The sequence below is a fragment of the Crocodylus siamensis genome, chromosome 4 (genome assembly GCF_052110815.1).
Source record: "Crocodylus siamensis isolate JL-2025a chromosome 4, ASM5211081v1, whole genome shotgun sequence".
In the NCBI taxonomy this organism is placed as follows: Eukaryota; Metazoa; Chordata; order Crocodylia; family Crocodylidae; genus Crocodylus; species Crocodylus siamensis.
Window position 1 is genome coordinate 96,775,380 of NC_143398.1, and position 14,340 is coordinate 96,789,719.

A 14,340-nucleotide genomic window follows, 5' to 3' on the forward strand; every position below is an offset into this window, starting at 1 on the left:
CCTGCTGCAAATGCAACATAAACATGGCTCCTGCAATCAGTAGTGACTGCATTATTCATGGGCCTTGTTTCAATCTGACCTCAATGTGCCCAGGCCTCCCCATGGGCTGTAGGCCTGGGTCTCAAACTGTCAGCTGCAATCAGGGAGGCAGCAGAGAGAGACAGAGAGGTTGGCAGACAGAAAGCAAGGCAGAGCAAGGCCTTAGCAGCAGGGTTGGGGAGTGATGGTGTGGGCAGCCAGGAAAGAGGTCAGAACCCTCCTTCCTGGCAGCTGAGCAGCGAGGAGTTTTGAGGTGGGGCATATAGGATCAACTGGGAGGGGTTTGGTAGCTGGAGAGGAGGCACAGGGGTCTTGTTACTAAGGGAGTTTGCCCAGTGGCACTGTTGGCAGCCAGTAGGAACTGCCTCTGTCTTTCCCATGAGTCCCATCTCAGGGCTTTCTTCCTCTTCTCACCACCTGTTCCTCATCTCCCATGCAGCCAGCAGCACTGGCCTCAACCCCTGCCTCTGCCTGGGCAGCACTGCAAGGGGGCTGAATCAGCACAGCAGAGCTGTGTGCCTGGGTTGAGGATTGTCCTGGGCTGGAATAGCTAGGGAGGAAAGCTGCAAATCAAGGACACAGCTGTGGAGAAGCCCGACTGGGAAAGAACCAGTGACTAAAGGTGAAGAGGAGTGCATCAGAGGCAAGGGCTAGGAGACTTTCCCACCCAGGGCTCTGAGACCTGATCTCTTTCTCCTAGCCCCTCTGATGCAGCAGCTGCTAGCAGAGACAAACTGGGCCAGTGCTGTTTATCTATCCCTGGCACTTGTATGCCAGTGAGGCACTTTGGCAAGTTCATTCAACTGCCTTTCAAACCCCACCCATCGACAAAGAACTGCCTGGAGAAACTTCCCAGCTGTCTCCGTCTCCCACGCTGCCTCAACCTTATGTGAGGCAGGGTGTCTGGAGCACACAGTGCCTGCCCTCAGCTCACTCTGTGACTCCATTTGCTGTAGGGGACAATTCTAGGTGAGGGTGCTATTGTTCCAAGCAGAGTAGGCCAGGGCCTCATTATTGCAGAACCTGCCCTTCACTCACTAAGACAGATGGTAACACTTGGTGCCCAGGGTTGCAGAGGAAGAGCCAGCTAATATGTGAGCTGTCCCACCATGCAGAATCAGTTTCTGGTACAGCATGCGTGCGCGTGTGCACACACACAAGAGCAGGCTTCTCATGAGCACATAGACAATGCAAAAAAAAAAAAGAAAGAAAAAAAAGTCCTTCCCCCTCTTGCTTCCCCCTGCAGTTACATCTAGGATTTACTGAAATGTTAGAGGCTCGAAAAGGGGCAAAGAGCCCAAAGGCCCAGGCTCACTATGGCTGTATACATATGAATGTAACATATCAATATGATGGGGATCTGTCATCAGTTGAAACCAGCTCCTCAGCCCCCAGAGATGCATCCACCCTCATCCTAGCTTGGACACTCCTCCCTGCTCAGCAAATCCTCTATCTATATGAACACACATGTATAGAACTGGTGCCCTCTACTGGCTGGCCATCCTAACCCGAAGGCTCTCCCCTTAGTCCTGTGGTTCTCAGCCTTTTTCTACTCAAGTCACCCCTTGGGAAATACTAGCTCTTAACTTTCACTCATTTTTTGGCCACAGAAAAATCCTAGAGCAATTCTTCTGTTGCAAAGAACTCAAAAAGCCCACAGAAGGGCAGAATATGTTGGACACTAGATCCTCTTTGAAAGCTCTGGGTTTGTCTTAGGAATCACGTTTATATTCTTAACAGTGCTAATAATGCAAGGCAGCCTGCACCAATCCTTAAAAGGATCTCAAGGCTCCATCACGGTGCCATGTCATCCCAGCTGAGAATCACAGCCTTAGTCCAACTTATTTTACTGGGACCTTACTTTGATTTGTTGAAGGATCAAGCTACAAGGCTGTTTTTATTCCTGAGCATTTGGTCTCCCTCCTAGACCAGGTGAATGGGAAACATTGCTGCACGACAGGCAGGCTGCAAGTTGCACAGTGTGGCACAGGCATTCATGTGGAAGGTTTTGGAATATACCACACAGGTCTGACACCAATAATACTGGTGTAGAATAACACGACTCCCTCCCTGTGCTGGTTCCACAATCAGTCTGAGAGAGGGGGGTCTTCAAGGAGCCTGGAGAGCAATGATGCTCCAGCCAGATGCCTGTCCTCCTTCCCAAGCCAACACAGACAAGGGCTGGGGACTCTGGTGTTGAGCAGTCACTCCAGCTCCACATGACACAGGAAACCCTCCACACTATGGGGGGTAGAAATTATTGACCAGCCAAACCTGCTGGTGTTACAGCCCTTTTGTGCTGCCAGAGTCACTTAGCAGGGGGCCACAAGAGAGAACCAAGTCCTTTACAAATATGGTGATTGCCACCTGCAAGCTCTACCTTTCCTGTGGCAGGGAGATACAAGAAGCTAAGGACATTTTGTCTCCTGTTCCAGACTGTCTCCAGGGGGACTTCCAGCAACTATTGCCTTTATGCTCTGCAGTAGGGAGGTGGGAAAGGAGAACCCGCAGGCACTGCACCGAAGGGCGAGGAGAGCTCTGTCCTGGACCTGATGCAGTTTGGCCAAACCTTTAATGCACATTAGAACTTGAAGAGCCTAAACAAAGGAAACTCCATTAAGCCATCACTTGTATACTCTATGGTGGCAAAGGCCTCCCAGAGGCCAGGGTCTCTTTCTTGTTATTATTTTGATCTCTTCCAGGGACCACAGTGGTGATGGATCCTTCCCCAATGCAGGCACTGCCTTGGCCATGGGCCAGAAGGGCAGGGTGGTGGTAGGCGTGAGCTGCCAGTTCAGGGCAGTGCTCTGTGTTTGTGTCCCACCTCAGTAAAGGCATCCACACAGCGGTCGATGTCATCTTCACTGTGGACAGCTGAGATCTGCACTCGAATGCGTGCCTTCCCTTTGGGGACCACGGGGAAGCTGAAGCCAATGACATAAATGCCTGGGGATAGGAAACATGTGGAGAGCCAGGCTGAAAACTGCTTGGGATGAACAGGGTAGGAGGGTAGGGGTAGGGGAGTCAGAGAGATTTTAGCTCCAGCTTCCTTCCTCCCCACAAACCACACATTGCGGACTCATCCCATAACAGCAAAGACATCTGTGTGAGATTGCTCCCCTCACAGTCCCAGAGCAGTGCAATGGTAGGGGGAATGTGGTTGGGGGGCATCTTTGGCAACACTCCATAGCAAGGCAGAGTGCAGTTAGGTTAGAAAGGGGCAGAGAAATGACTCAGGCTGGGGAGAGAAGCTGCCCCATTGCTGAAGTCACTGAGGAAGTACTGAGGACTGCCCATGGTTAGCAGATATGGAGCGAAGAAAGGATCAGTCACCACTCAGTGCCTGCCAGCCCCACTGGGCTCACCTCTCTCTAGCATGTCATCAGCCATCACCGAAGCGAGCCGCGCGTCTCCCAGCATGACAGGGCAGATGGGGTGATCTTGCCCTGAGATGGTGAATCCAGCTGCAGCCATCTTGCTACGGAATCTGTTGGGGGTGGGGAAGGGAGAACACATCATCCCTGCTCTTGGGGGCCCTTTCCCACCACTTATTTCACCCCATCGCTGCAGCAGCCAGGTGGTGCAGGCTGGACCTCGTTCTTCCACATCCAAGATCAAAGCCCATCCCTCACCCTTCGCTCCAGTGTGTGTGTGGAAGGGAAGGTTCCCAAGAGATTGCATCCCATCCTCTGCCCACCTCAAACGCTCTGGCCAGGGTCTCCCTGCCACTTGAGCGATTATGGCACCCGGAACACCCAGACCAAGCTGTGGCATTTGTGTAGACATGGTTGTTCTGGAGTGCTAGGCATCATTGCCCATTTGTGACATAAGAGCCATCTCCAGGGACCCCAGCTGTGATGAGACAGGCAAAGGCAGGGGCAAAAGCCAGGAGCTTCCCTAGCCCAGGCTTCCTGGGCAAGGGGGCGAGATGGGGAGGCTAGGAAAACATATAGAAAAGGAGCTTAGCTGGTCTTCTGTGAGAAAAGAGTCCTTACCCCATCCCTCACCGTTTGGTCTTGGCTGCCACAGACTGTGCAATGGCATTGCTCTCCATAAGCAGGTCCAGAGCCTTGGAGGCACAACCCACAACAGCAGGAGGCAGGCTGTTGGAGAAAAGGTATGGGCGGGAACGCTGGCGGAGCAGGTCGATAAGGGCCTTGGGACCAGTGGTGTACCCACCTGAGGAGGGAGGAGAGAGGAAAACAGATGGTCACTGGAAGAATGGGAGGGAATTCTCAAGCAGGACCCATGGGGAAGGCCACCCCATTAACACAGAGGGATTGGAAAACACCAAGATCCAGCAGTTATCTTGGTTTAGAGGGAGGGGGCAAACTGGCAGGGATTATGGGAGCTCTTGGCTACGGGGCCATGTCTAAGCCGAAGACTCTGGAAAGGGGAACATCTGCACCTGCTGCTCCTCCAAGTGCCTTGCCCAGTGTTGAGTTGACGATGGTTACTTGGTCCATCACCCCCAGGAGCTCATCAGTACCCCTGCAATGAGAGACCATCACCCTGTCAGAGCTTGTTCAGTGCTGGATGTTTCTGTAAAGGCAGCTGTAGCTCAGTACCCACACGGTGCCACTTTCTTTCCAACAAGCTGCAGGTGCTACTCCCCAGAGCTAGTGAAGAAGAAATGCACCCAGTGCAAGTTTCACTTCATGGTCACTGCCATCCATTCACTTCTGCATGGAAAGCTTCATGCTGGAAACAACGGTACTCCAAGAAGTGATGCTGGCAGTGAGTGCAGGTCATGGCAGTCTGATGTGCAAGACCACAGGAGCAGAGGATAGTGCCCAGGCCAGGGTCAGTCTAAAGCAGCAGAGAACATACCAGAAGATGGCAACCAGCTAGCTTTAAAGGTTTGAAAACAACCTCTCCTCTTCAAGTGGTGGAAGGCCAACAAAAGGCTGCTCTGGAGAAAGGAATTACTAAAACCCTCCACCCATGGGAAGGTGCTTCCACTTGATAAACCAGAACAGAGTCATGGGCCCTTCTACAGCACTGCTAACAAGAGTCTCCACTCAACTACCCTGGGCTGACACATGCCTCAGAGGAAGCATGCATGTGCACAGCCACTTGGAAGAAGAAGGGGCCATCGCTACTGCATAGAAAGTGAGTGTTAGGTACAAGGTGGGGCTCCTTTCAAAGACAAGTGACTCCAAACACCCTCCCTCAAAAGAGAGCATTGTTCAAATCTGTACATGGTGTGGCTTTGGAAGTTGAGATGTGGTGCTAAGAAGGAGTCATTTCTTACCGTCCACTGGGCCCCAGGAAGCCAGTAGCATGGCATTCGTCAATGAAGACGAGGGCCTGATATTTCTGGGCCAGCTGGCAGATCTCTTTCAAGGGGGCAATGTCACCATCCATAGAAAAGGCACCATCAGTGGCTATGAGTCGCAGGCGATGTTTCTAGGGAAGAGTGTAGCAGGTTGGAAGAGATTGTGGATAAAGACACACTCTGAGCAGTTGGGTTTGGAGAGAGGAGGAGGATGGAAGTACCAACAAGGGGTAATCCTCAGCCTTCTTCTTACTGAAAATAGGTATTTCTCCTTCACCTCCAACTATTTTCCCTCCATTGTGCCTTTGAACTCATATTCTGACCAGCCACCCTCCAGCCATGCACAGGATTCTCTCCAGAGGCTGGCAGTGCTGCTTCAAGTGCTGGCCAGGAGGTAAAGGCCACGTCATCTTCAGGGAGAGGGGTCTATTGCTCCTAACCCGTCCCAAGTCACAGCCTGACTGCACTCTCAGCATAGCGCATCTCCGTACCTGTGCATCCTGCAACTTGGCCTCCAGGTCCTGCATGTCCATGTGTTTGTAGCGGTATTTATTGGCCTTACACAGGCGGATCCCATCAATGATGGAGGCATGATTCAGCTCATCTGAGAGCACAGCATCTTCTGGGGTCAGCAGTGCCTGTGGATGCCAAACCAAGGGGGTTGGAGTGGACAACACTGGAAACATCCTTGATAAGTACGTGGACTAAAAGCCATGCAGGTAGGTGTCACCACACCAGATGATTCTGCCTCTCACCACCCAGTCAAAAGAACTCTCTGCATCCTGGACTGCATCCAGTCCCTGCTGATAGCCACATGTCAGGGCAGTGGGCCTCTCCTTATCTCACTTCCACACTGAGGTTTCTATTTCCTCTCCCTGGCCTCCCTCTCACCCTGTATTTGTGGTGTTGTCATTTCTATCAGTGGCCCTGCTGTCCATTCATTCTACAAACTATGTCTCTACCCCACCAGGATGTGACCTCTTCCATCAGGGCCAGACTTAGGCTGAACCCCATTTCCCTGACCCCATCTTCTTGGGGGTCCTCACTGTCATTGTGCTCCCATGAGAGGCTGCCTAGCCCCACCTACAGGCCTTGGCAAGCCCCCACACACTATGCATGAGCCTCCTTCTTTCCTTTGTAGGCCTTGCCTGTGTTACAAAGTTCTACCAACAAGAGTTTCTGCCATTTGGGGAGCTGACCTGGCTCTGAGACAGAAAAAAACTCCCTCTGACAGCAGAATTGCTTCCACAGCAGAGGGCTCAGTCACTACAGTCAGATCTGTAGTCCTGAGGAACCTTATCTATTCTGAATTCTCACAAAACAAGGGGATCACTAGAGCTTCAGGTAGGGGCTGGCAGAAAGTGGCTGAGGATGGTTGGTCCCACTGGAGATACAGCTCAGCAGGTTCTGCTGAAGAGGCCCACACAAAAGCAAGGGCTAGCTGTGAGGATAACTCTGTTTGGAAAGGGGATATGAAAGCTGACCAGACAGCTCCATGGCATCTACTGGCCTTCTGCATCTGAGAGTGCCACCTGTGACGCACTCAGCCCCAACCTCCACTGGCACACAGAGCCCTGGGCCTCGTATCTTTTACCTCATCCCTCTCCTCACCTTCAATCAGGCTTGAGGTGAAGCAGCTGCTTTGGAAGGGTGACTTTTCAATTACATGGCCCTTCCCACCCCCTCATTTCCCAATACACAAAGTACAATTCAAGGACTATGAACCTCAAAGATACCAGCGTTGGCATCGAAGCAGCTGGCATAAAGGATGGCATCCTCTCTCTGGTGGAAATGGGAGATCTTCTCCTCCAGGCTCTTGTGTATACTCTAGAGAAGACAGACCAGATAGAGAGCCAGAGGCTTGTAACATCACTCATGGTACAGTGACAGCTTCTGCTTTCCAGCATTTACAGTCTGTATGGATTGGGTATTTTCTCCCCAGAAGTAAAAGAAAGAAATATCTTCCCTTCCCCTTTCCCTAAGCCCCCAAATCACCTGTATTAACAATACTTTCACTAACGGCACTTAAACACACTTAACATTTTTGCTCCCCCAAACTCATGATTGTAGCGATGAGACACAAACAAGTAACTTGTTTGGAGTGGCTTTCTGTTTGCCAAGATGTGCTACACAAAGCAGCCAGAGCCCCAGCCCACACACACTGGAATCGCTTCAATAAGCTACCTCCCGTTATTCCCATTATGGTGGTACTGTCCCTTGAAAAGTTTATTTTCTGGCAAAATGTTGGCTTTTTTTTGTCAATTCAGAATTTCTTTCTAAGTCCCTTGGGGGTTTAGTGGCTTTACTTAAAATGGAAAAGCTTGTTTTCAAACCTTTAAATAGCCAGCGTGCTTAGGAGACATTTCTGCATGGCCATGTGTGGCAATAAACATATATGAGGTGTCCATGTAGACACATGATAGAGATGGGGAAGCACATAAGGAACCTCAGAGAAGGTGGATCACATACAGGGATGTGTGGCCAGGAAGTAATCCACGCTGGGGATGCCTGTAGATTGCTACAGGGGACTACTGAGGCAAAGCTGAAGGCTTCTTTTCTGTGGCAGCTCTGGGATTGGCAAGCAGTGTATGTGTGTGTGTGGATTAAGATCCTGGGGAGAAGCAGCAGCTTAGTCATTTATGAGAAAATGGGAACAAGGGCAGTGCAGAGGTAACTATGATGAACTATATGCACATGATTTAATCTGATCTTGGAAGCTAAGCATTCCTGGGCCTTCCTGCCACTTGGATGGAAGACTACCTTGGAATCCCAAACATCATAAACAACAGTCAAGAAGTCTTGGTTGAATGCATGGAGAATGCTAGATCAAGAAAGCCGGATGAGCGGCAAGGCTAAATTGGGTCCCACTGTTAGTGCTAAACTGATAAACAGGAAAGAAAGAAAGGTGGGTTCAGTTTCAGCAAGAAGAGGGCTAGGGGAGATGGATCAGAGAGGAGGAGAAATGGAAAAGGGTAGCAAGAGGAGAGAAAGAGAGACTCCCAGGACAGAAAAGCCAGCCAGGCAGGACTGGTTCCTGGGCAGACCAGCCTAACTATGGAAATGAGCAACAGGTCTTTGCTTTCACCTGGGAGCAGCATTGCTCTGTGGCAGGTGTACAAAGGCTGACTGCGTTTTAGCCTGAGGGTAAGGCAATGACCATACCTGGCCCAGGTCCCAGGTCTTGCCCATACCTGAGTGCCACAGATGAAACGGACAGAGCTGAGGCCAGCTCCAAACTTCTCTAGGGCCTCATGTCCAGAACGGATCACCTCAGGATGGCTGGATAGGCCCAGGTAGTTATTGGCACAGAAATTCAGGATTCCTGCAAGGAAGAAGTAGACAGGCAGCAGTGAGCAACACATCCCCAGACACAGTCTGACAATAAAGCAAATATCAGACAACTCCTCTGCTACATTTACAGTAAGTCCCCAGGGGTTTATTGTAGGGCAGAAGTACATGAGTCCCATGGCTTCAAATGCAACCATCACCATAATAGCTTAGGCACATTCCTCAGCTTCTCCCCTCACTGGGGTATAAACACAGTAACCCCAGATCAGACCACTGGTCCAGTTATTGTATCCTGCCCCCAGCAGCAGCCACTGTTTGATAAAGCAAAAGAAGTCAACTGAAATACCCTAACAGCAGGCCATGCAGGTATTGTTTTTAATTGAAAGATGTGATAATTGTGCTAAAACAGTGAGTTTGTTTTCTGATGAAAATTTGAAACCTGGTTTCTCTCCTACTGTGTTGGCATAAGGAACCAATCTCAGAAGATATCATGACAGTTATCACCCCCTCCAGGCCTCAAAGGAAGGTGAGTGAGGTCCCATCCACAATGGGTTAGGAATGGATAATCAATATTAATAATTGCCTTTCATTAATGTGCATATTACATTAATTCTAAGCCGGATTTTCAACCAGGGGTATGCATACCCCTGGGGGTACTCAGCACTTCCTCCCCAGTTGGCTGCTGAGGTGACCCCCCCGATCCCCTTGTCTGGCTGCTGGGGGACTCCTGGCTTGTCGACCGGCCGCCGGGGGTACAATACCCAAAAAGGTTGAAAACCCCTGTTCTAAGCCAACCAGGAACAGGTCCTATTATACCAGGTACTGTGTTCACAGTGTTAAAACTATTTTTGCTTTGAAGAACTTAGACAACCCATAATTATAGCTGGTCATTGTTGACAGGGTAAAACCATTTATTTCTAAACCATTTTCTGTGCTTAGCATGCTAGAGCAAAGGTTTACTGAACTAGAGAACTACCAAACATTGGTCTTGATCACACTGACTTGCTCAACTGTGGCCCTTGACGCTGAAAACACTTATGTACATGCTCAGTCTTACTCGAGTAGTCCTTTTGGACTCAATGACACTACCAATATGCTTAGATTAAAGCAAAGCTGCCCAACAGGCAGTCTACGGGCTGCATGCAACCTCCAAGGGGTTCTCACTTGGCTTCAACTCCCCCTGTCACTGGCTGAAAGGGTAGCCAGAGTCCCAGGGCTCCCCCCTCCTCTGTATTCTGCACCGGCTCCAGGGGATGGTGTGGTGCAGCACAGCACAGAGTGGGATGCTCAGAATGAGGGAGGGGAGTGTCCATGCAGGCATGTACTGCAGCAAATGCAGGCAGAGGGAAGCATCCCCAGGGGGATGTTACACTGGTCACAGAAGGAGATCTACACAGGCGCATGCTGCAGTGGGGTGGGGTGTAAGCATGCAGTGCAACAGGAGGGTGGGCATCCATGTGGCATGCAGTGCATAGACCCATGACCCCCACAAGTGCAGCCCCCAGCCATTTATAGGTTCAACAGCCCTCTATTAAAGTATCAGCATTTGCAAAGTCAGGAAACATGATAAAGAAACAGAATAGCAAGACCCACATTTTCAGCATGACTTCCTTAGTTCTTTTTGAAGATCAGTGTTGGCAGGGCCTAGCATAGATTTGGCAGCCTGCACTCCAAAAGCCACTGTGTTGGTGGAAAATGAGCTGCAAATCGATCAGTGGTTTGAATCATGTCAGGGAGCAAATGGAAATCAGATTCCTGAAGTCAGTCTGTTTATTTTTCTTTTGCATGGTAGTATCATGGCCTACCTATACTACTGCAGACAGATGTTTCTCTGGGAAAGCAAGATCTGAATATGAAGTCAAGAGCTCTCTTTAGAAAGGTGTGGGTTAAGTGTTGTTTCTTTTAATATAAATGTAGATAGGCACAGAGTGATATAGTTAAGCAACTCGAGGAAGAAAGTAGCTGGCACACAAAGACATACAATTAGGAAATTTATATTCAAGGGATAAGACGTTCTGTGTTTGCTCATTGGATTTGATCCAAAAATATGGTTTCTACTCATACTGTACATAAGGTTAGTTTGTATGCATAACAAAGAACAGTAAAAGTGTACAATACAGCAAACGACTAGTGGACCCAGAAGTGATTGAGGCTTCATTGAGATGGACCCTGGAATAAAAATATAGCAAGAGAAAAGGTTGGGGGAAAATAAAGTACAGTACTGTTCTGATAAGCCTCTCTTCTTCACACCCACCCCAAAATGCACCTAACCCCCACTACCTGACTCCACTTACATGCTGGGTCTACCCATAATCAGCCCCTGCCAGCCTTGACTTGTATACCTATATTATTGTGCATGCAACACAGATCAGAATCTTTTTGGTGCAGTTTTTATTTGACTGTTTTAATACATTTAGCTATTGGAGTGCTTCCCTTGGATATTATATTCTCCAGCAAGATTCTGTATGAGTAAGAGCAGTTCAAAGTTTTTAACTGTAGTTATTGACATGAATTCAGGGAGAAAAGCTATTTTCCCTAAAATTGAACCTGAAAATGAGAGATTCACCTATATACAGGATCAACTTATAATTTGAACAATATGGTATTATTATTCTCATTTTACAGATGAAATGGTAAGGCATGGTGAAAGTAAGTGACTTGCAGAGGCCTGCACAAGAGCCGGGAACTCATCTTAGTCCCACTCCAGTGCTCAGAAATAATCCCACTGCTTTACACTGTCAGCAAAAATAAATTTCAAAATGAAAGAACAAATTCCTTTCTAATCTTTACAGTGACTACTTGTTTAAGCATGAGTTGTTTACCAGATTTTAGATTTTTATCCAATATGACTACAAATGCAGTAGTTTCATAGCAGCCTTGTATTTCCTAAATCATAACTATGATGGTTCAAGAAATATGCAAGAAACAAGATTTGTTTGGCAATACGTTTTACTGGAGCAGGTATTTGGCTGCATCTGCTTCCTTCCCGGGGCTGGAGAAGGACATTTGATGCCCTACAACTTGTCCAACATGTCTTCCTACTATATAGTTGGTTCAAAATATTATCACACAAATCTTGTTTCTTGATACCTACAAACGTTGTATTGGGCAGAAAAATTATTTGTCTTTTATAAGGCACCTACAGTACTGGATTTTGTAATTCCATAACAGGGATTCCATGAGCTCTGCTCTGCATGGTAGGAAGTAGTATTTTGAACTAGTTTAAGTTTACTTTGCTTTAACATCATCAAGTGCCAACAGTGCTCCCCTGTTACGGGGCTGTTAAAGGGACAGAAGAATATACATTTTGGCCCAGAAGTAGATGTCTTTCTTTCGTAAGCAAACAAAGAACAAACGAGGCCGGAGGCCTGCAGAAATGATTTTTGTTTTCCTTCAGTAGTAGAAACTTAAAAAAAAAAAAAAATAGAAAAATAGAGTACTGGCAACTTTAACCTGGCTGCATTGTACTTGTACAGACCCTGAAAAAGAAACTAGATAGAAACAAAACATGAAGCAGACTAGTCTTAATTGAATTGCTTAGACCAGTTGTTCTCAACCTTTTCAGACTCAACCAACCCCTTGGAAAATGCCAGCTCTTAGTTTTCACTTGTTTTTTTTCACTATACAAAAATAAGAGAAATTCTTCTGTTGCAAAGAACTCAAAGACCACAACAGGTCAGAATGTTTTTAACGCTGTGGATTCCTATTTGAAATCTCTGGGTTTACCTTGTGAATCACATGTGCGCATCTAACAGTGCTAACATTGTGTGGCACCCCAAGGCATCCTTGATTTCAAGCCACCCCAGGTTTTCAAGCTTGCCAACCACTGGTTCAGACAAAACACTAACAAAAGTGCAAAGAGTGTCATTAAATTAGACCCCAGGCCTTCTTTGGTTTAGAGTTCTTGAGGTATTATTTTAATTATTGCAGCAGTTTGAAGCCTTCCTTAACTCTTTCCCCCCCGCCCATCAAAGGTTAAATGAACTGTGGTTCGGTAATCTCTTCACGTGTGTAAACATTGGTACTGAAGCTTATGGGTCATGGGGAAATCTCAGTTCCCCTCTTACTGTGAAAACATGGTGGTTTAAAGAGAGGAAGCCTGTTTCCTGAAGTAGCATTGTGAGCTCTGTTCCAAGGTTTTTTTTCAGTATACACAACAGCTGTTAGAATCATAGAAAATGAGGGCTGGAAGGGACCTCAGGAGGTCATCTAGTCCAACCCCCTGCTCAAAGCAGGACCAGCCCCAACTATCTTAGTCCATCCAGGGCTTTGTTGAGCCAGGCCTTAAAAACCTCCAAGGATGGAGACTGCACTACCTCTCTGGGTAGCCTGTTCCAGTGCTTCACCCCGCTCCTAGTGAGAATGTTTTTCCTAATATCTAACCTAAACTTGCTGCAACTTGAAGTCAAATCATAGAGGCAGGGCTGGAAGGGGCGTGCAGAGGCCATCTAGTCCAGCCCTCTGCCTGTGGCAGGATCATCTCTGTCTAACCCACAGTCTAAACTCTACAGGAGACTACCATCCACCCCGACGCAAGTCTGGTTCAAGTCTTTAACTGTACATCCGTGTGGGCAGCTCGCTCTTCAGATCTGGCATGCCCAGGGGTGTTTCCCTCTCTCTCACAGATGTCTGCAGGATCCAGAGACTGGGAGCGAGGCTCTTTTGAGCCACGTACATCTCTTATGCGAGATGGACTTCATCCACTACAGGGCTTCAATCCCCCCTCCAACCTGCCTGGACCGTATCCTCCCGCTGATCCGGTGTTGCCACCCGCCCTGGGCATCTCGCCACTGCGGGAAGTTCCCTGAGCAAAGCCGTCTCTGATGCAACAGCTGCCAGCACGCACCTCCTCGGCTGCCTTCCACGTGGATGTGGGGCCCCTGCGGGGACGTGATGACCCTCTCGCTCTTCCAGGTGCCTGCCCCGCGGATGCTCTCCAGTTCCCCCTCCAGGATGCGGGTCATGTGGGCCAGGGCGCTGTGCGGCCGCAGGAGACTGCATGGCGCCGGAGCCGAGCAGGCTCTCAGCAGCCGAGAGCACCACATTGCTCCGAGCAGACGCAGCGCGCAGCTGCGGGGCCGACACGTGAGCCGGAGGTGTGGCCCGCGCCAGCCAATCACAGTCGCAAGGCTCTTGCGGCTGTGCCAATCGGAAGCGGCTTTCATTTAAAGGGGCAGAAATAGCGCGGGTTAGGAGAGGGGCGGTCGGTGTAGCGGGGCGCGGGCTGATTGCTGGGCGTGCAAGAGGGGACCAGTGCAGCCGGGCAGCCCCGAGGGAGGCCGGGGCAGCGAGCCAGGGGCTGGGCCAGTGGAGTCTCCTACAGGCCAGAGGCAGGCACAGCAGAGCTGAGCCCTCAGCCACATCCATGGGACTCCCGGGCTGGGGGATACCGCAGGGTGCCGCCAGATGCTTTTGAAGGGTGCTGCGCACTATTAGCACCCTTGGGGGCCAGAAAGGTCTGCACGTAATTGGCAAGAGCCAGGTGGACATGTGCCCTGCTGGGCATTTTGCGGCAGATGAGGCTGAAGTTGGTTGTTTATCCTCAGATCCTTTTTTCAAAGCGAATCTAGACCGGGGCGGCAATTATTTTGGGCAGAGGGCCGCTTACCCAGTTTTGGCAGGCTGTCGAGGGCCGCATGGGTAGCCCCTGCCCTTGACAGGTGCCTCGCCCCCTGGTCAGCATCTTGGGACCAATGGCCCAGGGCCAGCACCGGTGGGCCCAAAGCGCAGGCTGG

General features: G+C 49.5%; 1 protein-coding gene across 1 annotated transcript; it reads right to left on the minus strand.

Annotated features, from left to right (window-relative positions):
* Positions 1-2,592: 2,592 nt before the first annotated feature.
* Positions 2,593-13,834, minus strand: GCAT (glycine C-acetyltransferase). Its single transcript, XM_090043061.1, has 9 exons — positions 13,452-13,834; positions 8,509-8,639; positions 7,043-7,144; positions 5,809-5,955; positions 5,294-5,448; positions 4,448-4,530; positions 4,047-4,218; positions 3,405-3,526; positions 2,593-2,985 (listed from the first exon to the last, which is right to left on the minus strand). The coding sequence occupies exons 1-9, from the start codon at positions 13,768-13,770 to the stop codon at positions 2,834-2,836; spliced, it is 1,383 nt and encodes a 460-aa protein (XP_089899187.1). The 5' UTR covers positions 13,771-13,834; the 3' UTR covers positions 2,593-2,833.
* Positions 13,835-14,340: the final 506 nt, after the last annotated feature.